The sequence below is a fragment of the Ascidiella aspersa genome, chromosome 4, assembly GCF_963924565.1.
Source record: "Ascidiella aspersa chromosome 4, kaAscAspe10.2, whole genome shotgun sequence".
Taxonomy (NCBI): Eukaryota; Metazoa; Chordata; class Ascidiacea; order Phlebobranchia; family Ascidiidae; genus Ascidiella; species Ascidiella aspersa.
In genome coordinates, this window is record NC_139450.1 from 21,492,746 (window position 1) to 21,518,195 (window position 25,450).

General features: G+C 36.2%; 1 protein-coding gene across 1 annotated transcript; it reads left to right on the forward strand.

The window, feature by feature from the left end:
• The first annotated feature begins 445 nt into the window (after positions 1 to 445).
• LOC146148646 (uncharacterized) lies at positions 446 to 21,856 on the forward strand. Its single transcript, XM_083387166.1, has 8 exons — positions 446 to 583; positions 5,072 to 5,540; positions 8,621 to 8,718; positions 8,823 to 9,112; positions 9,173 to 9,321; positions 9,403 to 9,532; positions 19,829 to 19,968; positions 21,301 to 21,856. Exons 1-7 carry the CDS (start codon positions 486 to 488, stop codon positions 19,957 to 19,959), a joined length of 1,365 nt encoding a protein of 454 aa, XP_083243292.1. The 5' UTR covers positions 446 to 485; the 3' UTR covers positions 19,960 to 19,968; positions 21,301 to 21,856.
• Positions 21,857 to 25,450: the final 3,594 nt, after the last annotated feature.

Below are 25,450 nucleotides of genomic sequence, written 5' to 3' on the forward strand. Positions count from 1 at the left end.
AATTACAAAGTGACTAAGGAATTCAGTACAAAAATGTAAGCTGGTACATCTCATGTACATTTTAGGCACTTTAAATCAGTGATGCAAAGTCGATTTAATTAGTCAGACTCCTGGTAAAGACTAATTTTGGCATAAGTAGTAAAATCCTCTACATTTATAAGAGTCTTAAGTTTAAAAAATATATAGTTTTCTGAGCCATAACCTTGTCTTCGTAAGAATGTGAAAGTTTTATACATTTAGATTTTGATTGGCATTATTATGTGCAGATAAATCAATGGCATTCTGACAAAAGAAACCCGCAGTCTGTGTAGCCTCCCTGTACAGTTATTAGGTTTTAACATATTTTGTTGGTTTTAACATATTTAGTTATGTTCAGAAATAATGATTTAAACAGAAAATATTGTGAATTAATTAGTTATTTACAAACGCATTATTTTTAGGAATTACGAAATCTAGGACCTTCCAAAACATATGGAAATGAAAGCATGAACATTGTCAGTCAACCACCTGTTTCAAGCGGGTCCTACGATATGAAGCCTATTTCACCAGAATTTGAAACAGAAGAATATTTGGCATACAGAAGGTGATTTTGATAATGTTAACAGAATTATAAACAAACTAAAAAACAAATATTTAAACAGGCAATATGCCCTTAATTATTTTGTTAAATGACACTCCACAGGCTATACATTAAATTATTTAATTAATTGAAAAATTGCTTTTTTATTAGGCATATTCACTTGTTTTGCTGATACAGATACATTTTGGAAAGCTCCTAATTTTTGTTGGATGATAAGTTACTTTATTGCGTTCTAGGAAAATATACCAGGGGGGGCTAAAGCTATGTTAATGTTTTTTTGAGGTGCATTTAAAACAATGTGAAATACTTAACACCAACATTGTTTGTTAATTGCAAACCCTAAAGGCTTTTAATTACTCGCCCTAAATGACAGCTAGTTTGTCTATAACAGTGGTCCCCAAACGTTTTTTGATATGTTACTCTTGACAGAAAACTGATAATTATAGAAAATGATATTTTTAGTGAATTTAGACATGTATTAGCAAGCAGGTTAAACCAATTCAATTTATAACAGGTCCAATTTTGGTCAGTCTTGAATGGTGGTTTTCAATACAGATTTTTTTATTTTAAAGCATTATAATACAATACTTGAGAATAAACCCTTTGAATAAAATAAATATCCTAGGCTTACTGACTGTTAATGTAGTTGGTCATGTGACCTCTAATTATCAAGTTTCATTACAGATCTGAACATGTGTACCCAAATATGTTCTCTAAATATATTTGGTTTCGTTTGTTTACCGGATGGCTGTTTTCATTCGAACATAGTGCAAGAGCATAAAACAAGCGCCTTAGAGCTGTGGGCCACCTTGCAATAATTACAAATAGAAACAAAGTCATTTTATCGAGGACAAAAAATGACTCTCTTTAATTTGAAGTATTATGTTTAACTCTAGGCATGATTTCGCTTGGTATTTTGTGTGGCAGAATTAGGCTAGTGTAGCATGCTGCAGCTGCTCATATCAGAGCAATTATCACTTATGGCAGTGGTTTTATCATTAAGCAATTTTATTAATTTTTTTGTTGGGTGCTCTTAGGTGCTGTACTTTATCAGGAAATTTACACAGACATTGTACTTCTAACCTACTCCTACACAAAAAATTTGTTGGTTATTTCGGTTAAAGCTTGATGGACGATGGTATTTTTACCAGGTGTATAACTACGCAAAATTTAGGCAGAGTTTGCCAAGTACTGAGTTTATTGCCACATATTTAAACAGGCGTGTAGCATGACATTCTAAAAGGGGGTGTCACACAATCACTACCTAGACAAGTAGGGGGCTGTGGGTGAGGTTTAAACACGTCTCAGTAAACAGAGCGTAGCCCCAAAATTTTGTATGTTGCGTGTATTGTAGACGCTTAAAACATTGATTATTAGGTGCATGAGACTGTCTACTTGGCGCGAGAAAAATGCAACATTTTACCTTGATGACTAACTCACCTCAAGTTGTCACATGAGATTTTATTTGCTCATAAAACACTATGATTTGAGGTAAACCAATAGCCTATGTGACATTTAAATCACATTTAAAGGTCGTTAAACTGTTAACTTTGCTGTCAGTAAAAAAAAGAATGTTTAAACGAAGCGCTGATGTATGTACCGTAACTTCAAGATCGCCAGTTTTTATAAAGATATCCTTTTAGATGTTATACCAAAATAAACATACTGCTACACAGGGTTTTTTTAAGGTTTGGTTTGGGTGACCGCTAAGTAGTTTTAAGAGACCGCAAGTGTTTCATTTAAATACCAAAAAATAGCCATATTTGCTTAAACGAATTATTTATTAGGCTACTGGCAGTGCACAATCACAGAACAAATTTTTCAGGTTCTATCTCATGCAACAAAACAAATTCGCAAAATCCCATTCCCATCTGCCAGCTTCCGTTTCTTCGTTGTTTGCAGATTCCAATGCCAATGCTCGCACTGTCACTGTTCGTCGGTCCTTTGTTTTTTGCCACTTCTCAGCTATCTTTTGTGCATCCTCGTCAGTGAGCTGCTCCGGACCGTTCATCGAAATGTTGATTAGAGCATTCAGGGTGATATCTAGTAGCCTATTTCGTTGTTTGGTTTTAACACGACATAGAATCGAAAATCCTCGCTCTGTCCAGGCGGTTGCTAGAGGAATTGACAATGCAATGCAGCAAAGTCGATGCAGCTCTGGAAACATTTGCTGGAATACGTTGTCTCGAGAAATTTTGATGCAGACATCACCGGGATCTTGGCAGAACTCAAATTCTGGCATTGTCATTCTATCTTTCAACGTTTGATAGTCATTTAGTACTTTCAAGGTTTGTTCAGCAGGAACAATGTCAAATCTTCTGATAAGCAGCGAGAGATCATCATTTCCATAAAGCTGGCGCTGATGGTATCAAGAGGAATCTCATTAGCATCAAAGATTCGAAAAACAGAGAGTACCTCAGGCTCAGGGAAACGTTCTTCGAGATTACAGAGCAGTGCCTCATAGTATGTTTCTGTGGTGAATCGCAGCAGTTTAAAATCATCTTCAAAAAGTGTATTTTGAGATCTTGGTAAAATCTTTGAAATCTTCTCCCAGTCAAGTTTTAGGCTGTTTAAAACCTGATCTGAATTGCCAATGCTCCTAATCTATTTTTTGCATGTTGAAAGTGCCGACTGCATGTGAGAAAAGTGAAAACTACCTTTTTGAAACAACAATAATAACTTGTTGAGATGGACCAAAGCAGCATTCAGCAAGTAAAGGGAGAAAACAAAAGCGTTTTGGAGCAAATTAAATGAAGAATACCAACTGCTGTGCAATCTTTCTTCTCGGTAGCAAAATATTGGAGCGTAGCGTTTACAGCAGGCAGTTCTGCTTTCATTGCGATTACAGCCTGACCATGAGATAGCCAGCGAGTACGGCAGGTTTTAACTAATTTTCGCGCAGACGAATCAACATCAACAGTTTGCATTTCTTGTAGTTTTGCGGTCTTGAGCGGCGAAATTGAAAAGTACTTCACGTCTGGACTAAGCCACGTTCGCAATCCTGGATGAGTTGTAGCTCCTTTACCGTGTCCGTACATGCCAAGGCTAAGCGATGTGCATGGCAGTACACTGTGTAGGTAATCGGATTTTGTGCAGTCAATTTCTGTGAGAGGGAATTTTGGCGGCCTATCATTGCAGCAGCTCCATCGCATGCAATAGCGACATGTTTACCCACATCAAGACTGTAGTCAGCAGCGACCTCTTTTCAGAGTCGGAATAGGTTGGCAGCATTTGCCCCGCGAGCGTCTATCCAACGGATATCCAAAAATGCAGTTGCCTGGCGTCCCTTTTTATTGACGTACTGAACAAATGTAATATATTGCTGCAAAAGTACCAATATCGGTTGTCTCGTCGACCATGGTAGTCCAGCATAGGCTTTGCTTGACATCAGCAACGATGCGATCAGTCAGATGGTCGGAGATAAGCAAAATAAAATCCGTCACTGCTGTTGAACTGGTGTGTCGCAGGTCACGAAACCGGTCATTGTGACCAATGCGGTCAACCAGTGTTTGCAAGGAAGCAACTTTTCGATTCGCTACTTCCTCTTTTCAGTACCCAGTAAATTAGGTGTACTCTCTCAGCCACTGTTTTGGTTTGATTTAATACATGATCTTGATACTTAGTGTGAAATAGCGAGACATGTTGGTTCTGTTCCAGTTTAACTGCTTGCTGGTGTTGCTCCGAGCTCAGATGCATATCCAGATGAGAGGGGCGCTGAGGTCTGGCTGGTACGCTGAGTGTAAACATCAGCAAACTTGCCTCGGCCAGTGATAGCTACTGTTAGCAAAGGTTAAAGCAAAGCAAACATATTACACATTGTTGATAAATCATGCAGGATTCCTGCTTGTAACAACCTGAGATTGAGACTAATTAAAACAGTCAACCAAGGTACCTGAAGCGAAAAGCTCTTCTTGATTTAAGCAGTACAGTTACAACTGCTTTTGACCACTTACCTGTATCCACAGAATAACATTTATTTTTTTAACTTTAAAACCATTGAACTTTTGTTTCATAATTTACATTTGTTTATAGAGTTGTTTGTAAAAGCAAACTAGGCCAGCCAATGTTTTAACCAAGAGCCTGTTCATTCATTTGTTGACAAGAGCATATCCATAGTAAAATAAATTTGTTTGTCAAAATTCCACCTAATGTACTTTTTGAAAATCTGCCATTGGCTATCTTGACTAAAAATAGGTGTCGACAGTGTTTTTTTAAGGTGTTTTGGTGGACCGAAACGGTCCCTCAAATTTCTCCAGCGGTTTCCCAAATTTTGGACTTGCAACATTTTGGTATTTAAATTAAACACTTGCGGTCTCTTAAAACTACTTAGCGGTCAACCAAACCAAACCTTAAAAAAAACCTGGGTGTCGATATTAAATATTTTTCTAAGTCCAACTATTAAACTATTTTTTAATAAGTTGTTTCCAGAAACTACAATTTGATGCAATGATTAGTCAAATTATTACGATAATCGCATCAATTGTTTTATAGACGTGTGTTTGAACAACTTGCTGATGATTACGAGAAAGAGCCACTAACTGAAGATTCCAAATCAACAGAGCTGTCTAATGGCAAGAATTTACAATTGCATTCATCTCAAAATCCTCCACTTGACTGTTCAAAATCAGTTAGTAACAATAATTCCCCCCTAAATGATTTACAACCCTCTTGGGATGATTCTGATCTTCAATCAGACACCTACATTTCACCCGAACATTGTTCAGGAAACATAATGATACCTGGGCCAATTGATATGTTGCATCAAAACCAAAATTATCTATGCAAACATCAGACGAAGTCACATTTTATGTTAGAAAATTCAAGTTTGAATCTTGGTAGCTGGACTTCTTTTGATGCTAAAATCAAAAAAGCATCAAAAACACAGCTATTGGATACATCCTCTAATGTATTTAAACCAAGTTCTGAAATGAAAGCAAGAAGTGGACACACCTCAAGTCAGGTAAGACAGAGTGAAACCAGGGGCGTAACCAGAAATCCAAAAAGGGGGGTACGGATTTTCAACTTAGGGAATTACCCGTTTTTTGCGTCTGGGTTAATGACGTCATAATATAGCGATAGATATGACATCATAAAATAGCGATTGTAATGACATCATAAGTAATAAAAAAAATATCAGAAACAGCGAATAAGTCCAGCAAAAGCGAACCTTCAGACACAAAGCGAACATGTGCATCGTCCACACTCCTGCCAGATGCCAGCTGCAAAACCGCATAGTGTGCAATCGTTAACTTCAGGTGAAAAACTAAACCAATACCATAAAATATGTGTGATTGATTTTGGTAGATCCATGTACCTTCAATACCCCCCCTCGCCACCTTCAATACCAAACGAAGATTGTTTTCCCGGGTGTTATTCGATTAGCGCAACCTTTATGCTGAACTGTGTGCCAAGTCAGCTAAAATACAAGCTGCACGTCTTACAGCAGGGGTCGGCAAATGTTAATCTAGTTCAGTGTTTGTTAACGTTTTTAAGTCTGGCACACGTGGCGATCGAAGCGAGCGCTATTTTTTTGGTATAACAGCATTTCTTTTTTTGATAGTTCTATCTATTTCAGGATCAGGAATAGATTGATGCATATTAGACCAGAAGAGGTTTAGCCCTAACAAAAAATTCTTACGAATACGGTTAAATGCCATTACCATATATACAACGTTGGCAAAAATTCTGATTGTTTATAGTATAGGGGGTGTCTAGGAGTCTTGACACCCCCTTTGAAATCTCAGTAAACGATATTCACAAAGCTCAAACCGTGATTGCTGGGATGTTACATCGGATACATTGCACCTTGCATCTAAAACATGTTAGTCATCAGTGCTTCCGCCTAATCAGCTCTTGTTATCGTTGTTTCATTTGGCATTTCGCCTGTCATCGACTCTAGCAATCTCAAGCAGGCCTGTTAACGAATATATATTTTATTGGTAAAACAAACAGACTTCTCAACGACATAAAAATAACAGGCGTGTACGCTACAACAATGTGCATTGTAAACAAAATTAATTTATTCTTCTCGATTTTTTATATGAACTGCTGTAAAATATTATCCACGGAGTAGTTAATTATCTGGTGTACGTTCATTAGCTTTAAGCCGGTCAAGCGCTCTTTGCCGTCGTAGTTGTAACAGGCAGAGTCATTGCCTGCTTTATACAATGGGCAAAATCAAACTACAAATCACCAAATTTGTTGATCAGCATCATCAATTTTGCTGACAACGAAGTGAATCAGTTTGGGATTGATACGTCACAGAGGCTGTTATGACACCATAATTCCATAGTTTTTTGCGCACAATTGAAATCGTGTGACATTTGGACTTGAATCAGTCAACGATGTGTTGCGTTTTCTCGCTTCGAACAGACAATTTTAAACAGCCGTAAGCTACTAATAATTATTATAATCGCTGTTTTCAACGTCTAGAATACACAAACCGTAATTTTTGTTTACCGGCTAGGACTAGGAGTTCATACCATCAGGGTTTACTAACTGTCCGAAGCAGCACTGTTTTTAATGTAATTATGTGGCGTGTCTTAAGCTAATGCGAAACCAAAATAAAATGTAAAACGCTGTTTTACGTCTTTTGTTTGGTCGACTGTAAATGCAGGATATTTTTTCTCTTTCGTTAATCGTTCAGGTTGCAATGGATTAGCAAGTGCATATTCAACAATTGACAAAGCTGAGACAAACCATCTTTAGTTTTTTCTTGCTAAAAACGTTGAGTTAGGCAGCTAATGGTCCCATTCGCTGTCTCCGCTAATATCCGATGTTGGTGTAACAACGGCATTTTTTTTAACTGAAGCAGTTTCCTTGAAGGTTAACTGTGGGTGTCTTGAACGTTTTAAAGTCACCATTTTTACGTTATGATAATTACCGCAAAATTTTTCTCTTCAAGCATATTCTAAGACCACGTCTTTAGGGTACAATTGACACAAATTATTTTCCCTTAACAGCAGCTTGTATTTTCCTGACTTGGCACACTGCTGAGCGCAGATGTTGCGCTAATCGTGTCATAATAACACCCAGGAAAAACGATCTTAGTTTAGTTTTGTTTGTAATTTAGCGTGGTCTCATATATGAAACTTAGGACACTGCACTGCTGATAGTAGAACTATGATTCCACCAAAATCAATCACACATATAAAACTGTCTTCGCTTAGTTTTTCGCCTGAATTTAAGATTGCATGAAGCGGTTTTGCAGCTAGCGCCTGGCATGAGTGTTAACGACGCACATGTTCGCTTTTTCTGGACGTTAATTGTTTCTGGTTAGTTTTTTATGACGTCATTAAAATCACTATTTTATGACGTCATTATTCATTACCATCAGATGGAAAATAGGGGAATTCCCTAAGTTGAAATTTCGGGAGGCCCCGCCTTTAAAACGGGCAGCCACGCGCCTGGTTTCAGGGTATGCATGGCGCATTTAGGGTGAAAAAAATTCCTCAAAACGATACTTACCAGATGCTCAAATTAGGTTTGGCAAAATGCGAAAAAATGCATTTACTTAGTTAAAATACCCAGGACATGTAAGGAACGGCTTGTGTCCAATTTGTAAAAAGGTTGCAGGCTGGATAATTTACATTGGCGGGCTGTATATGCGAGTTTAACCGTTTTATATATTTTCAGGTGGACTTCCCCCTCTGTAAGTTTTGCACATTGTTCTAGTGAACCTAAACTGTGCAACTAGTGACTTATCTCTATTATATTTTTTTGAGTAATTTGCGCTCTCAAATCTCAGGGCGCTTTGACCAAAAAATCAAGGCATCTAAAAATGCTCCGCACACCCATGGTCGGCGCCTATGATACTGGAAAGTAGAACTCCTCCGCCCATTGAACATACCCGATGTACCTAAATATTTTTTTTAATAGTAGTCCTAACTAAGTTATTACATTTTTGTTGCTGAAGTTTACTGGATAGCATATCAGGTTTTTTCTAGATAGGTTTACTAACTTTGAGTCACGGTAGCCAGAGATCACAGATGAATGAATTTGTCTTGTGTGCATTTATCGCATGTTTTTTTTGTGTTCCAGAAACAAAAGTTTGACAGAGAGTCAATACGGAAAAAACTTTCGTTGCCTGCTGATAATGATGAAGCATTTAATAATCCAGAAAAACATTGGCAACAAAGGTTAAAACTTCATTCTTAGTCATGATAAACTGTGTGAAATATAGGCAGAAAAATCTTTTCTGAAGACTACACTGTTATAACAGTTTTTTAATATTTTGGTACAGATTTGATAGAAGTATTTCGTTAAGCAATCAAAGCTTACAAATTTGTTACATGAACGAGTCTTGTTCATCTGATGAAAATGACAATTCTTCAAGTGTCGGAAGAAAAGCTTCAAGTGAGACCCTGCTGAGTTCCACAGCTTTGCCCTACTTTACCTCACCATCTAGTTATGGAAAAGGCTACTTAAGACAACCATATTTATCTGACGCTTCAAGCCCTACAAGTCCTACTGCTATTTCAAGTGATATGGTTTTATCTGAAAGGATAAATGGGGAATTCAAGAACTATCATGGTAGGCGCTGTTTAAGCCAATTATGTTGCAGTATCAAAACATTTGTTTTATTATTTAAAGAGTTACATCCTGAAAGAAGCAAATGTAAACAATTAGAAATTGAAGCACGATATCAGTTGGCCAAAGCACATGAAAAAGTGAAAATTGAAGCGGAAAAAGATAGAAAAAGTAGAAAACTTGAGAGTAGTTTGTCAGTTGTTCATCACTTGGTATGTAAGTTTTCTCTATAAATGTTTTGAACCAAAATGTGTTGCTTTTTTACAAAAAAAATTGTGTTGCAACTTTTTCAGCTTAGTTTTTCTGTAAACCAAGACACACATGAAAAAATAAAAAATTACAATCTCAGAAGAATAGACTGCCTTCCGATGACAATGCGACAAATACAACTTATTTTAAATGATATGCATACAAAAAAGCAAGGTATGATTCAGTAGTATGTCAAAGACCTTTCTGTATATATTCTTTTGATTTTCAAAATTTGTGGTGTATTCATAAATCGGCTTAATATTTTAAAACTAACAGTTAAAATTGCTAGAGAAAACTGTAACAAACCTTATCATAACAGCAAAATACTCTAGCAAAGCTAGCAATTCAGGTCAGACACAATAAACAGATCTTATAAGATATATATATATATACATATTTTGCCAATCAAGGCATCGTCAGTATATCTGAATAAAAACAAACGCAACAGTATAAGAATAAGTCAGAAACATAAAAAATTAAACAAAATGAAGTAAAATAACTAAAATATAAAAAAAAAACTATTAAATTGTAGTGACAGCCAATGTGTGCAACCCCCGTACAGAAACAATAAGCACGGGTCGAGAGAAACGCGGCAACGCAAAACAACGGCACAAAAACTGTAAGGCAAAAAGAAAAAATGAAGTAGAGGCGTAAGAAAACGATAAGAATCAGACAAATACTACTTATTAAGTAGTGTCTGGTTTTTATCGTTTTTTTTTTATGCCTCTACTCAAAATACTGACAGATATGACGTCATAAAATAGTGACGGATATGACGTCATAAAATAGCGATTGTAATGACGTCATAAATATAAAAAAAAATCTTTAGAAACCGCCAATTAACGTCCAGCAAAAGCGAACCTTCTTTAAATGCAAAGCAAAGGTGAAACATGTGTGTCGTCCACACTCCTGCCAGGCGCCAGCTGCGAAACCGCTTATTGTGCAATTGTTAACTTCAGGCGAAAAGCGAAAACGTGACCGCGAAATATATGTCATTGATTTTGGTAGATCCATGTACGGGACTACGCTAAACTACAAGCATATCTCTCGTCTCATGCTGTACTAAACGAAGATCGTTTTTGTTTCGTAAACAAATCGGACGAAAGATCAGAAAATTTTCGCACTTATGTAGTTAAAACAGTCAAACGGTATGTGAATGGACTTGCGTAAAGTTTGTCAAAGAGCGACGGGCCCGATGAATTACATCGCAGCTTCGGACAGTGAGTTAAACCCTGAAAAAACGAACAAAAAACAATAATGTCACTTACAAAAGGGGGGGGGGTCCGACCCCCCCCTCACCCTTGGATACGCCACTGCCTATGACTACTTAAACATGGTCAGAGTAATTGCCTCGCACTTCGCCGTTGTTAAAAAAAAATTTTTTTGAATCTACTTAAAACTAAAAAAGTGGTGCCCTACGCTGCTTGTCGGACTCAAAATATTTAAGACTAACACCACATGTTGGACTTATTTCACCTAATAAAATAGTTTTTACTTAATATTATTTTGATTTTGTACAATTTAGTCTGCAACTTCTCTAAGACACTATATAATCGTGACATAACAACTTTTATGTTCTATGATATGCTAATTTACATGATTAGATTGCCAAACCAATGTTTGGCTGAAGACAGCCACAATTAACATATATGCGCCATGTTTCACTAAGCGATGTTAATTGATATGAAAACACTACTTGTATAATATACATCATTCTACTTTAATAGTAACAGTGTAAATAGGTTTTATGGCTCTAAAACATTCAGAAAGGGTTTGGTAGTTTCGCTAAATTGTATCAATGGCGGTGCTGCCTGAAAAGTTTAAGAACCCCTGTACCAGTCTTTAAAATCCAACTTCAACAAAGGTATATTTTCAACTCAGAATATTATAAACAAGTACCCATTCAACTTTTAAAACAACAATAACTCGATAACTTTTTGTACTTTGTGCAAACTTTTTCATGATTTCTGTGCAGCCATTAGGTTTTGCTTCATAAATCTAGTAGTTACATTGATCCAGTGAAGGAATCCTCAGATGAAACTTCACTATCAAATCTCCATTAAACGTTACCATGTGTGCGGCGAGAGATCTGCTATTACGTTTACTTCTGTAAAGTTGTCACCATAACGTTGGAAATTGCGCCAGTCAGGTGTTAGTGGAATTGGTCATAATGTTCAAATTGATTGTCCAGGTGTAGGCTAGCCTACTATTGAATTTATTGCTACAGTTTAAAAAGCTAAATTAACCTTGAGATTGGTTTCCGCAGGCCGGCAGAATCTTGCCAGCCTTCTGGTGACAAGCATTTTTGGCGAAAATTCTTCGACTTTTGGTCGGGTCCCTAAACTTTAATGATGTGTTCGCCTGAGGAATCTATGAACCTTGCCATGTTTTGGCGATAAACAAGGCTATTAATCAATAAATTAGACAAAAAAAAAAAAATTTTTTTTTGTGACATTAAGTCATTAACAAGTACACAAGGGACATGTGAAGGTACAACCTGGGGCCTGGGGATGTACGTACATGTTTGCTTTTCTTGCTTTAAAAGTGTTACATAGATAGCTGTTTTCAGGCAAACCTGTGTGAAAACGTGCTGCTCAAAACCAGATTGAAAAGCACGAAAAAATATTCTTTGGATAAATTTCCAATTGATATTGCTCGAAATAATGATATTTATAATAAAATTGAATAGAAATGGTCAAAAATTGAATAGAAATAGAAATGGAAATTGGTCAAAAAAAGACACACAAACTTAGCAAAACTGGCTTTTTCTCACCAAACAATGTGCTTCACACTACCATAACATTTTTCAAAATGACACAAACAAAATTAATTTCTGCCAATTGTAGTATGTAATGTTATTACATATTTCCGCTGTTCAAAAATAGATGTGATTAAATATGTGTGGAAACAACCATAAGGTATTTTGTAAATTGGATGTTGGAAAAAAACTTTCAAAAAATTTTTTTTGAAAAATAAATAAATTTTTTTTTTTCAATTTTTTTTTTACTTAAATTTTTTTGCACCAATTTCTTCGGTTTTGTGGCTGATTCTTTGGCCGACATAGTCGCCAAGTCGCCAGCATTCTGCCATACTGGGTTTCCGCTGACAAGTTGAAGCCTAATATCAAGGTCCTTGTCCATGAAAAATGCTGCCAGTTGTAGTCAGAACAAAAAAATAGCCTAAATCATCAGCCTACTTGTGTTTGTATTTTATTGTGTTCTTGTTGGTTGACATTTCATTGTGAATTGCGGCCTTTGGGCATTTAACACAACGTCATTTGGCCCTCAGAGCAATTTGAGTTTGAGACCCTTACCTTACACCAATGTGCAAATAAGCGTAGGTTAGCAACAATTATCTTGCTTCAAATACATACCCTATACAAACATTGAGTACAAGTTCTGCCACATTCTCATAAACCACATGTAAATACATCCACATTTTATTAAAAAGTGTAGAAATATGTATATTATGTCCGAAATTGTAGTATCTGTTTTCACACATATATGCAATGTTGTAATGACTTAAGTCGTTTTGGTAAAATGACTTTACTTGGATTTAAGTCATTGAACACAATACACGTTTTTTTTCAGTAACCTCAATCAAAATATAAAAGCCATAATATTTGATAAAAGCGACATTTCGCAATTTACAGACGTTTCAGCAATAACTCATGCCATCATCGGTGTAAAAATCAAGTGCAGATAAAAGCGTTAAAACGTAAAAAGAAAGGAAAAAGGGACAAAAATAGCAACGAAAAAAGGCGATGTATGGGTCAATGCGTAGCGCTAGGTATTAAAAAGATATAAAGGTGCCGAGGTTGTATCTATATTAAGTTCTGGTTTGTGATGTTGGCAAAAATAAATAAAAACTAGACCGGGGTGCGGTTGTTGTATATTTTGTCAGGGGATATATTTTCAGGGCTTAGTGTTTATTTTCAATTTTTACTTTATTTTAATTTTTTTTTTTTTTAATTTTTTTTTTAATATTTTGTATTGTGTACTTTATATTATATATTTTGTTTTTTCCTTAACTTGTTTCTGCAAGCAAAAACAGATATGGGCCGAAAACTTCCCCACTTAAAATATGCCTTTGATGCGAAAGGGGTTCAAATATGGCGTAGAATTTGGGGAATGATCGAAACATATATTTGATAAATAGAATTTACTTAGATAATGCATATGGCTATTTTATTAAATTTTGACCAGCTTACGTGTTTGAAAATCAAATATTATCATTCTCTTAAAGACTAAAAATGGTTTAACGCCTATGGTTTGCTATACTTTTGCAAACTTTCACTAGGTAATTTTTTACCATAGCTTGGTCCGAGCAATCACTGTTAAAACAGGCTTTAAATCTGTCGTTTCAAACAATATGAAAAACACTATTACGTGCCTAATACGCAAACTATTAAATCGAAAGTTTTGCTAGATAAGTTTAGGTCTGATGTTGGTATGCTGGTTGGAGCAAGATGCACAACAGGTGCTAACAGAGAGGCGTAGACTGCCTTAAGATTTCGCATTTAAACTTGCGGCGGTAAATACACCCTATTGACACTTAATTATTACGCGAAGCTTATCGCGAAGTAATTGGTCGCCCCAAAAAATGCTGACGCCGCATTTAAAGCAAGCATTATAAATGTGTCGCCGATATTCTGCCTTGAACATCCCTACTCGAAATGCTTCCCTCCGTTAATTGTACGGTGGGTGAAACTTTATTCACGGCCTTACCTCTTTGTGTATTACCGCGACAATACGATGAAATACGATTTGGAGAATATTGGAAACATCGTATTTGGAGAATATTTGCTATTTGCACCTGTTCTGTATGTTACTCCAATCCAACATATCTACACACAATTATGAGTTGTGTATAATAATATAATAACTTATGGCTTTGAAGCGAAGGGGGTTCAAATATGGCGTAGATTTTGGCAAATGATCGAAACATACATTTGATCAATAAAAATTTACGTAGATAATGCTTACGGCCATGTTATTACATTTTGGTCAGCTAGCATGTTTAAAAAGTCAATATTTTCATTCTCTCTAAATGATTTAACGTCTATGGTTTGCTATACTTTTTCCAACTTTTACTGTGTAAATTTTTACCATGCCTTGGTCTGAGCAATCACTGTTGAAACAGAGTTTAAATCTGTAGTTTTGAGCAATATGCAAACACGTTTATGTGCCTAATAAGCCACGTTTTATATTGAAAGTTTTGCCAATTTAAATCCAATAAACGCAAGATTTATTTATTTATGACGCCATGTTATGACGTAGCTTTGTAACGTCGTCGTTAAGAATGCGTTAAACTTAAGCTTTTTGTTGTTGCGGCCCTTGTATAATTATATTTGCTTAGACCTGGTGTTGATATGTTTGAATGGTGCAACAATTACAACATGTGCTAACAGAGATGTGTACACTGCCTGTAGGATTCGCATTTAAATTTGCGGTGGTAAAATATTTTGTGTTGTAAGAGCAATAGTTTTTTTTACTTAGAGAGGCCTCTTTATGAAAGACAAGTCGCATGTGCATAGTTTTACTAGGCAAGCCACTTCCAACACAAATGTTGCACGCGCGGGACAATAGGGCGCAGCAGGGATGCCAGTAGCCGCCTCGTCGCGACGCGAGCTGGACAAAGCAAGCGAATATGAACGAATTCTGTATGAAAGTTTTTCTGCTGCTAGATGGCTGTCGTTAGCTACAAAGTGCTAAAACGCAATATTTCAGGTTTTTACCCCCCAAGCAAAGGCCCCTGGGAGTGCAGCCTCATAAACTTTTACAAAGCACCTTCATACCACTCTACGCCATGTCTGAAAATTTGAAGGTTCTACGATGTCTACTTTTTCTATAAAGCTTCGGACAAAACTCGGTCTGAAACAAACCATAGGAAACCAAAAAAGAATAGCGGCAAAAACAAGATATGTCCCGAAAATAAATTTTCGGCCCATATAAAAAGGCGATATTTGTCATGCCGCGAACCCAATATTTCCGGTTTGTTGAAATTAGGGTTGGCAAGCCTGTCAATTGACTGGTCAAATACGGTCAATTGACCACAATTTATTTAACCGGTCAAATACTCATTTCGGAAGCAAATGTTGTAAATTTTATCGGCGGTTGTTTTGTGAAGTTTTTAATAATCCCAAGTGTAACTTTTTTAAAGAATTTAAACATGAAATGGTAGTGTTTACCTAATGCAAACACAAGTTTTGTGGTAATAACAAAGTGTTTGTAATAGCAAAAGTGATTTTATTTTGTTTAGAGTAGAATAAATGCATTTCATATTTTTGAGTCTTCCAGTCTGTTTACTAGTATGAGTTGCACCATACAGTGTAAATTCACTGGCTTTCTTTTTCTGTGACATCACAATGGTGGTGAATTGTGTTTGTCATAAAAGGAATAGAAGGAAAGTAATAGAATACTTGGTTTTGCAGTTTCAGATTTGATTTACAGCTTTGCAGTGTAGTCATCTTTTGTCAGTAGCTTAGGAGTAAATTTTAACAGGAAATATGCTTGTAACTTATTGATTATACTGAGCATTAATGTTTTTTTATCTGTACAGAATTTGTCATTGCTAAAGTTATGGGTAAGCCAAAGACCTTTATTTGGAAATTTTACAACACAATTAAAAGGGGCAGCAAAGTTAAAGCACAGTGTAGGTTTTGTGCTAAAGAGTATGTAACCCATGTGGACAGGATGGTAAAACATTTACTGTCACAATGCAGTTCCTGTCCAACTAGTGTGAAGGAAACCATTATGCAACTTCAAACAGGAAAGCCAGGATCTACACAAGATATAGCCAGTACTAGCAGCAATGAAATAAGTGTAAATTTATTTGAAGAAGAAGAAAGTGATAAGATGTCAGTGTCTTCTGCATCTGCAGCTTCATATCAAAGTAGTATTAAAGGATTTGTAGACCGAATGACACCACTATCAAAACAGCATTTAGACCAATCATTTGCAAGGGCAGTGTATGCAAGTAACATGCCATTTCACATTGTGGAAAATCCATATGTAAAGGAGTTTTTTGAAAAGCTAAGACCAGTGTATAGTTTGCCATCTCGCAAGCTGTTATCTGGACGGTTTTTTAGATGAGGAAGCAGACGAAATAAAGAAAAAGGTTCAGGATATTTTGCATGAAGCTGCATTTGTCTCAATTGTATCAGATGGCTGGAGTAACATGCGCAATGAGGGAATAATTAATTTCATGGTTACAACACCTAACCCTATATTTTACTCTTTCCAAAACACTACAGAACATCGCCATACAGCAGCATATATTGCAGATCAATTCAAAAATGTTATACATGAGATTGGTTCTGAAAAGGTTATGTCTATTGTAACAGACAATGCTGCAAACATGAAACTGCTTGGCACATAATAAAGGAAGAGTTTCCACATATCCAATGTTATGGATGTTCTGCACACACTTTACAACTTTTTATACAAGATCTCGAAAATTTTACAACAGTGTCATCCCATACTTCAAGTGTCAATAAAATTGTAAGATTTTTCAAAAACAAGCAAGTTCCAGCAGCAATCTTCAAACGACAGTTAATGCAGCACTCAATTTCTTCCACACTCAGTAGAATTTGTAACACACGTTGGGCGTCTATGATAACCTGCATTCAAAATCTGCAAACCTGTAAAAAGGCCCTGCAATCTGCAATTGTAGAAGATGAAGTATCAAGTGCATGTCCCAAAGATATACGGAATAATATTTTAGATAATGATGTATTTTGGACCAAAAATGCAAAACTTTTAGATTTACTTAAGCCAATTGCTGATTCTATTTACAAACTAGAAAGTGATGTGACTACATTGTCTGATGTTAGACAAGAGTTTTCAACTATCCAAAAACACATTGACGGGGCTGTACATTCCAGCCCATTAAGATGCTTAGAAGAGGAAAATGTAAAGGCAAGAATTTTGTTCCGTAAAAATCAAGTAGTGACGCCGACACACAATGCGGCATACTTACTTGACCCGAGATTTCAAGGCCAGGAGCTTACAGATGAAGAGTTTGATGAAGCATATGATGTGATTACCTCTATTGCAAATTTTAAAGGAAGCTCATGCAATGATGAAGTAATTGCACAAATTGGAAATTTTAGAGCTAAAAGTGGCATATTTGCCAGAAAAATATTGTGGAATGCAATTTCGTCAGTCAAAGCAAACCGCCTTAAACCTAGCTCATGGTGGAAAGGCCTTGCCCCTTCTTGTATTTTGAGTAAAGTAGCTGAAATACTACTTTCACTTGCAAGCTCTTCTGCTTTTGCTGAACGCAACTGGTCTGTCTGGGGAAATATCCACACAAAAAATCGCAGCAGACTTCAAACATCAACGGTTGGCAAACTGGTTGGGGTATACCACAATCTCAGGCTACTTAGGAAAGAACCGAATCGTCTCCAGTGGATCCTGATTCAGATACTGGTGATGACTTCGGAAATTCAGATAGTGACAAAACTTCTGATGAGGCGTAAAAATGTTTTGTGTACTGATACATTTACTTGTTAAATTTCGTTAATAAACTTGTTGGCTTAACTTAGTGGTTGAAGTAGTGGTAAAAATTACTACGGTATATCTACTGTTGCTTGCAAGATGTCATAGTTTTGGAAAAATTATTATTAATGTTTAAAAAATAATTGTTTTAGTTTTAAAAACCATTGTACTTGAGCTAAAACGTTCATATATTTTATTTAAAGTAAAAATCAAGGTTGATTTTTACCTTCAATTGCATTTTGAAAGTGTGTATAGTATTTGACCTATTTGACGAGTATTTGACCGGTCAATTGACCGGATTTTATTTGACCGGTCAAATGCCCAACCCTAGTTGAAATTAACCTTATGTGTTGGATTCGCTAGCAAATGGGCACAAACTTCCGACTTTGGTGACGACTGGTGTTCTTTCATACGGGTCTCACCCGATCCGTTAGAAATCAGTGCATTTCTAAGCAAAAAGGTCTACGACAATCAGGGCAATCAGGGCATCCAATGGCAGAAAAGTAATCCTAACCCAAATAATGTGCGTTATTTTAATAATTCTTTAAATGCTGGGGGAAAAAGCCCAAACTCGGATGGCTTCCCTTCCATTGTATTTAAGATTATTACGTCACAAATTGAGGTATTGGGGCCTGAAGCGTTATAATTATTAAATTATCGCACATTATTTGGGTTAGGGCGCTGGTTAGCGTTTCGGTTTGGTTGGGTCAAGTATTGTTAAACTTAATCTTCTTATGCACATTTGTTAATGCAAATTAGTGGATTGTCCAAGACCTCAAAGTCTAAAAGTCGGACTTTTTGATCCTTTGAATGCACTGATTGTCCTAGACCTTTTTGCTTAGAACTGCACTGATTTCTGACGGATGGGGTGCGGGTCTTTAGGTTGCGTTGCGTTTGGCCGATGTATGTCTGGTTGCAGCTGCATCGCAGTCGATACACCACGTTGGTTTTGTTGAGTAGCGATGGTGAATCTTTTAGGGCAAACCAGGAGGCCAGCTTTGACGTTTCATGAACAAACCTTAGCTTAGCCTTGTCGTTTGTGCTTCGTTGAATAAAACGTTGGAGTTCACGTCTTGTGTGCTGTGAAACAGGTCCGACAAATGGAAGTTTCATTACGCTAAAGCGCACATCTACAACTGGCGTAATTTCCGAATCCTTTTTATGGTGGCGATTAGTAAGGAATTGTCAAATAGCACGGTCTACAACTCCAACGTTTTATTTAACTAAGCACAAACGACAAGGCTAAGCTTTTTTTTTTGCCAACATCACAAACCAGAACTTAATATGGATACAACCTCGCCACCTTTATATCTTTTTAATACCTAGCGCTACGCATTGACCCATACATCGCCTTTTTTCGCTGCTATTTCTTTCCTTTTTTCCTTTCTTTTTACGTTTTATAGCTTTAATCTTCACTTGATTTTTACACTGATGATGGCATGAGTTATTGCTGAAACGTCTGTAAATTGCGAAATATCGCTTTTATCAAATATGATGCGTTTTATATTTTTATTTAAGTCATTGATCCCCACCAAAACCATTAGATTGCTACGTGTTATACTTCTGTAATTTTGGTTGTTGAATTTTTGCTCATGAGTTTTTTTAATTTTAATAGTCCAATACTGACTGGACTAGGACGAGGACTTGACTTGTTATTTTTTGAATTTTGACTTGAACTCAAGTCATTTTAAAATGACTTGTTAACCAATTGCATTTAGGTTATCATTAGTATTCAGGAAAATAACAGAATTAAACTGTAGTTTTGTTTTTATTTGCTTTTATTATTGTTAGGTTTACATGACCTATTTGTATAACACTGATGTCAGTTGGATACTGACTTTCAACATACAATGATAAACGTTGACATTTATGTTATTCTTTATAACAAAAAAATTATTTTTAATTAACATTACAATTTTTTGAAGAATTTTTTTTAATTAAAAACTGTAACATTCACTTGTCGATTTAGGCTTGAATGAGTGCCTGGTGTTGTTGCTTCTGGAAAGAGATGAACTCCAAACTGAACAAGATGCTAAACTGGTTGATATTGATGACATGAAAGCTATTTTAAACTCACTTGGACCTGAAACAACCGTCTGACGTTTAGGGGTACTTTTTAGAACCATTTTCTTTGTGCCAATTAATCACCAGATCATCATGGTCAGCGGTGTCAGATTTGTAACCTTAACATGCAATGTTTTGTTTTTATTTTATGTATACTACTTTAATTTTATTTGTTATAAAAGTTCTTAATCCTCGTAAATAATGAAAATAGGTTCAGAAACTAATAAAATATTGTTACATCACACTCACACATAACCATATTTAAATGTTTTTTTTTAATCTTTGGGTTCGCTCTTAAAATTATTTACAAACAGGATTCCATATTTTTTGCTGACAATTGTCATGAATTGACCTTTGTGAAATTGGGGCGCTGAGTTATTTAAAGCATAATATTCAGTCATATTAACACCTGATTGTCAAGCTTTCTCGTTGAAATTTCAACGATACAAACTGCAAGACGTACTCTTCAACAAAACATCGCTCAATCTTAATATCAACAGAAAAAACGCTTGTTTTTGCTCCGAATTCTTAAATGCTCAAGTTCAACATATGTTTTTTTCAAAGTCGCCAAACAGCAAGCTATCCAGCGCACACACATATAGGTTGAATCTGTCGCTCGGAAACTAGAGGTAAACATTAATCGAATCCGGATAGCGTCGCAAGGAAGCGTGGAAATAAAGGAAAACAAACAGGCCGATGTAATGCATAAAATGCTGTATGTCAAAGAGCAGTGTTGCATTGAATATTTAATAATGGAAATGACCTTTGCTTGATAAATGTTATTCTGCTGTCTTTATGATCGAACATTAAAAGACAGCCCGATTGATATTAGGTTCCAAGAGTTTGTCTGTAGTTTTTACCGTAAAAATTGCTGAAGCAAATACCGCATATTCGTAATGACTGTCAGTCGCAACCGGATTACTGTTAAGCAGGGCTGCGGAGTCGGTTAAAAATAACCCGAGTCCCGACTCCGGTCAAATGTGCGATTTTATCGAGTCCCGAGTCCGGCCCTGAATCTTGAGCCTGTATTCCGCCAACTTACGGGACTAAAATAACCTGGATATTCACCAATCCACTTAGAGGTGTCGTATGATTTATTCACTCACAATACATGATTGGAAAATATTCCACCATTTGCTATGCCACCTTTACAATTTCCAGTTGGCGACCATATCAGTTAAAAAAAATTGGTACTGCGCATGTCGGACTCGGTAGTTTAACGTGGTCTTACTCGAGTCCCGAGTCCGACTCCGCAGCCATGCTGTAAAGTGTAAGAATTGACTACCACAGTTAAATGTTTTGTTATCTTTAACTGAAGAAACCTAGGTATCTTTATCCAGATCCAACAACATTTCAACTTTATTTTATCTTTATTAGAGCGATCTTCGAAACACCACAAAAAGGTCCTTACAGTGACTGACGACGCCAAGACAGTGTTATGGAGTCCTCTATACACCAAAGCGTTGCTTTTTAATATAGTGTATTTACTAAGATGTCAAAAAAATCTAATAATGTTTAATTTTTGCGTTTTGTGATAACTGTTTACCTGGTTTTTGTGTAACCCTACAGCTGTGAAAAAGGCCGGTACAATCTTCTTGTTAAAATATTTTAGAGCAGTTATTTGCGTTTTGCGCCATCACACGCAACTTTATAGTTGACAGTGTGTGTGCACTTTACATCTGAACAGAAGCTTTTTGAAAATTTAGAAAAGTTATTACGTCCCTGGATTTTTCATTTATCCGTGCAAACCGATGAAATACCTTGCCAGATTGGTCTAAAATAACAGCTTAGGCTTCCTTTGTCGTCACGTTCGAGTTGCTATTCGCAATAAAAATGTATATTGCGCATAGGCTATATGATTGTCATGAATAGAAAATTGAGTTCGGCCTCTATTCGCGTCACTTTCGAGTTTCTATTCGCAATAAATATGTATTTTGCGCATAATGATTGTAATGAATGGAAAATTGAGTTTATGTAAATTTATTGCTTTATAATACCCAGAGCATGCTCGCTTGCGACCACAAGTAAGAAAAATCTCGCGTTATTTTGCGAAATGGCAACAAGGTGTGGCCTTCTCTTTTTTTCTTGTATTGAAACATAATGGTTAAGTGACGCACGGATTTTTGACAAAGTGGTCAGGTTCTTTTGGTAGAGATATAAAACAGCAACCACCATAACACGTGACCAAAGACAATAGCAGCAGTGGCTTTGACACTCTTAGACTTCTGCAAGTGCTGATTGAGATAGAATCTGTCCGTTTATTGGTTTTGAAATTAGAAATCACGAAAGGTGTTCAACCTCTTTCTAAAATTCCCCTCAAAAAACTCTACCAAAAAGTGCCGTAATTTTACTACAAAAACTGAAACAGTCTTGCGTAACTAATAATTTAAAGCGTCAAACGTTTTTTTCTCTGCATTACATATAATTAGGGCGATTATTTTTTGACCTAAAAAATTCAAATTTTAAACTAAATTTTTTTTTTTTTTTGACAAAATTTTAACCTATTAGAAATACATTTATTTAAACACCATATTGTTGTTTGAAGTAGGCCTACTGCATTCATTAGTGTCTTGACGGCGTCAATGACACGTTTTTGGTGTTTCATGGACTGCAAGTCGAACACAAATCAGTTATTTTTTGGGGGTTTATGCAAAACCAATGAAAATGCTTAGTTGAGATTTTTGTCATAAAGACGAATAAAAAAAATATTCGTCATAAAAATGACAAAGAAAAACAAGACGCTGGTTATTTTAGAAAATGTTGTGTAAACAGTTAAAATACAAGGTAAAAGTATTTGCAGTAAATTTACAATGAGCATATTATCGAAATAAAAAATGAGATAATTGCAAATCACAAGCAACAGAGACAGCAAATAATGTTCAATACATTTGTACCAACGAAGTTCGACCTGAACCTAATGCGACTACCTAGGCATGGGTGGTAAGTTCTCCCGGTTGGCGTATACCAGGGGTTCCCAACCTGTGGGCCATGGACCCCTAGGGGCGCATGAGGATTTTTCAAGGGGGACATGCAAAAAAAAGAAAAATAATATTTTTTTACGTAATAAGAATATCAAAGCCCATACAGAAGCCATACAGAAGAAAACAAAACGTTGTATACCATCACAATGAAGCTCCCGTTTATTGGAAAAACATCGATGAACATATGCAAAGAACTTACTACCTTCGTAGCGCGCAACACCGAAAATAAAGTCAAATTTATTTTCAGCCACGAAACCACACCTATCAGTTCGTTTTTCATACACAAGGACCACCAGCATGTGTTACGTCGTTCAGGAGTTATATACAAAGTGCAATGTTCGTGCGGATCTACTTATATTGGACAAACCAAGCGTAACCTACAAGTGCGTATGGACAACCACGACCCTTCATCACGGTCCACGCAGGACACAGACGTGGCAAGGCATTTGCATCAAAATCCTGGTCACAAAATCGATTTTAAAAACCCCAAGATTCTTGCGACAAGTCGGTGTTGGCGTCGTCTTTTGATTAAGGAAACCGTTGAAATAACACGGCACAACCCGGAAATTAACGCAGACCAAGCTTCTATAGCACTCTATCTTTTCAACATCTGATCACGTGGATGGCCTTATCGGCGACCTACCTTCTAATCGCCGCACATCCGGTTTAGATTATGTATCTATCCACGTTTCCTTTCTGATGTCTGCCTTAGCACTATATATACACTTCCATCAGTGACTTCTCTCTATGTTGAAAATGAATAAAGAGTTATTCGAAACGTCCAAAATGATACCTGCTTCTGTATGGGCTTTGATATTCTTATTACGTCTTACTACAACCTCCAACCATTATGCTCCAAAATATTTTTTTAGTTTATTAGGTATCTCTAGGTCTATACTCCACTATAACAAACAAAATAAATAAATAAAATTTATTGAACTCTTGAAGCCGCAAGAAAAGACGGCAACCCGATTTAGCTTTGAGAAACATAATTGGACCACATTTTAGGCAAAACTAAAAAAATCGTACCCTAAGCTTAATGAAATTGTCATGCCATTGCTATAGCCTTTCCCATCAACACATCGTTGTGAATGTGGGTTTTCAACAATGTTACTTCTGAGGATAAAGCAGCGCATTGGCTTGGATATCCAATATGAAATGCGGCTGGCTCTTTCCACCACCCAACCGGCATTTATTTAAGACATTGTCAGAGCAAAAACAAGCTCAACAATCACATTAACTGATGACCGCTGTTGCTACAAACTTATCATTTTATCATTCTAACTAACTATAAATGTTACTGTATAAATTAGTTTTTTTTAATTAAAATGACGTTTGTTAGTTTTTCAAAAGGTTGAAAGAAATAGGAGGTCATTGATTTCTCAAAATTATCGAAGGGGGCCACGAAGTAAAAAAGGTTTTGAACCCCTGGCGTATACCGTATATTGGTCTAATGAAGATATACAGTTAAACGTCGTTAAATATAATTCAAAACTAAATTTGATAAAGCAAATTTTAACTGAACGACAATTTTAAAAGGCTGACAATAGTTTTCTTTAATTTTGTAAACTATTTATGTTTAACAAGTCAAAAAATAATCGCCCTACATATAATCAAATATTAAATTAACAAGCAATAACGCTGGCATAATCTTGGTAAGAAAGGTTTCAACAAATCATAACAGATTGGCGTAATCTAAAATACTTACAAGCGACAAACTGCGGTAACAATCTAAATTCGTTTATACTTTCTATTATGCAACCTTACAGTAGCCTATGCATCTTTACATAAAAGAGAGAGTTTGTAAGCCGGACGATTATCTGTAACAACATGTGAGCGAGATTTTACTTACGTTCGAAGAAGTATGGTACCGTACCGGGATTGCGTAAAAAGCACATCACATGTTATAATTCATGTTAACAAAGGTGTGCAACGTACCAAGTAAAGACTTAAGTTTAACAATGCCGAATTTAGGCAGAGTTTGCAAAATATCGCGTTTGTTGTCGCATAGTTTGAGCAGTAAGCAATTCATATTTTTCAACGGGTTTTTTAGTCTGACGTTGGACGCAGCTTACTTTGGCGTTTACTTTTATGTTTAATAGCTTTTTGCAGTTTGTTTACCCACGTAAATGGAGCCTAAGTTCGCAAAATATTGCGTTTATTCAACGACATAGAAACAAATGAATGGAAACTCCCGTCACGTGATCAGTTTTACGTGTGCTCCGTCACGGTCTGATTCAGACCAGTCAACCCGATCGGACGTTGTTTATGACCTTTAGGGCCGAATGCACCAACCCGGATCAAAGCCCGATCAGATCAAATATTGCTGAGTCAGCGATCAAACTAGGATCATCTTTATTTTGGTATGCACCAAACCTGATCGCCGATCAAACCACGATCAAACACGCATATTTGATCCGAAAGTTAAACCTTCGGTGGTGCAGGTTTAAGTGCAGGATCAAATGACTTAACATTGACTAATAATGGATTTTTGCACAAGTACTAAACTTTTAAACAGTAAACTAACACTAAACTGTCATTTATGA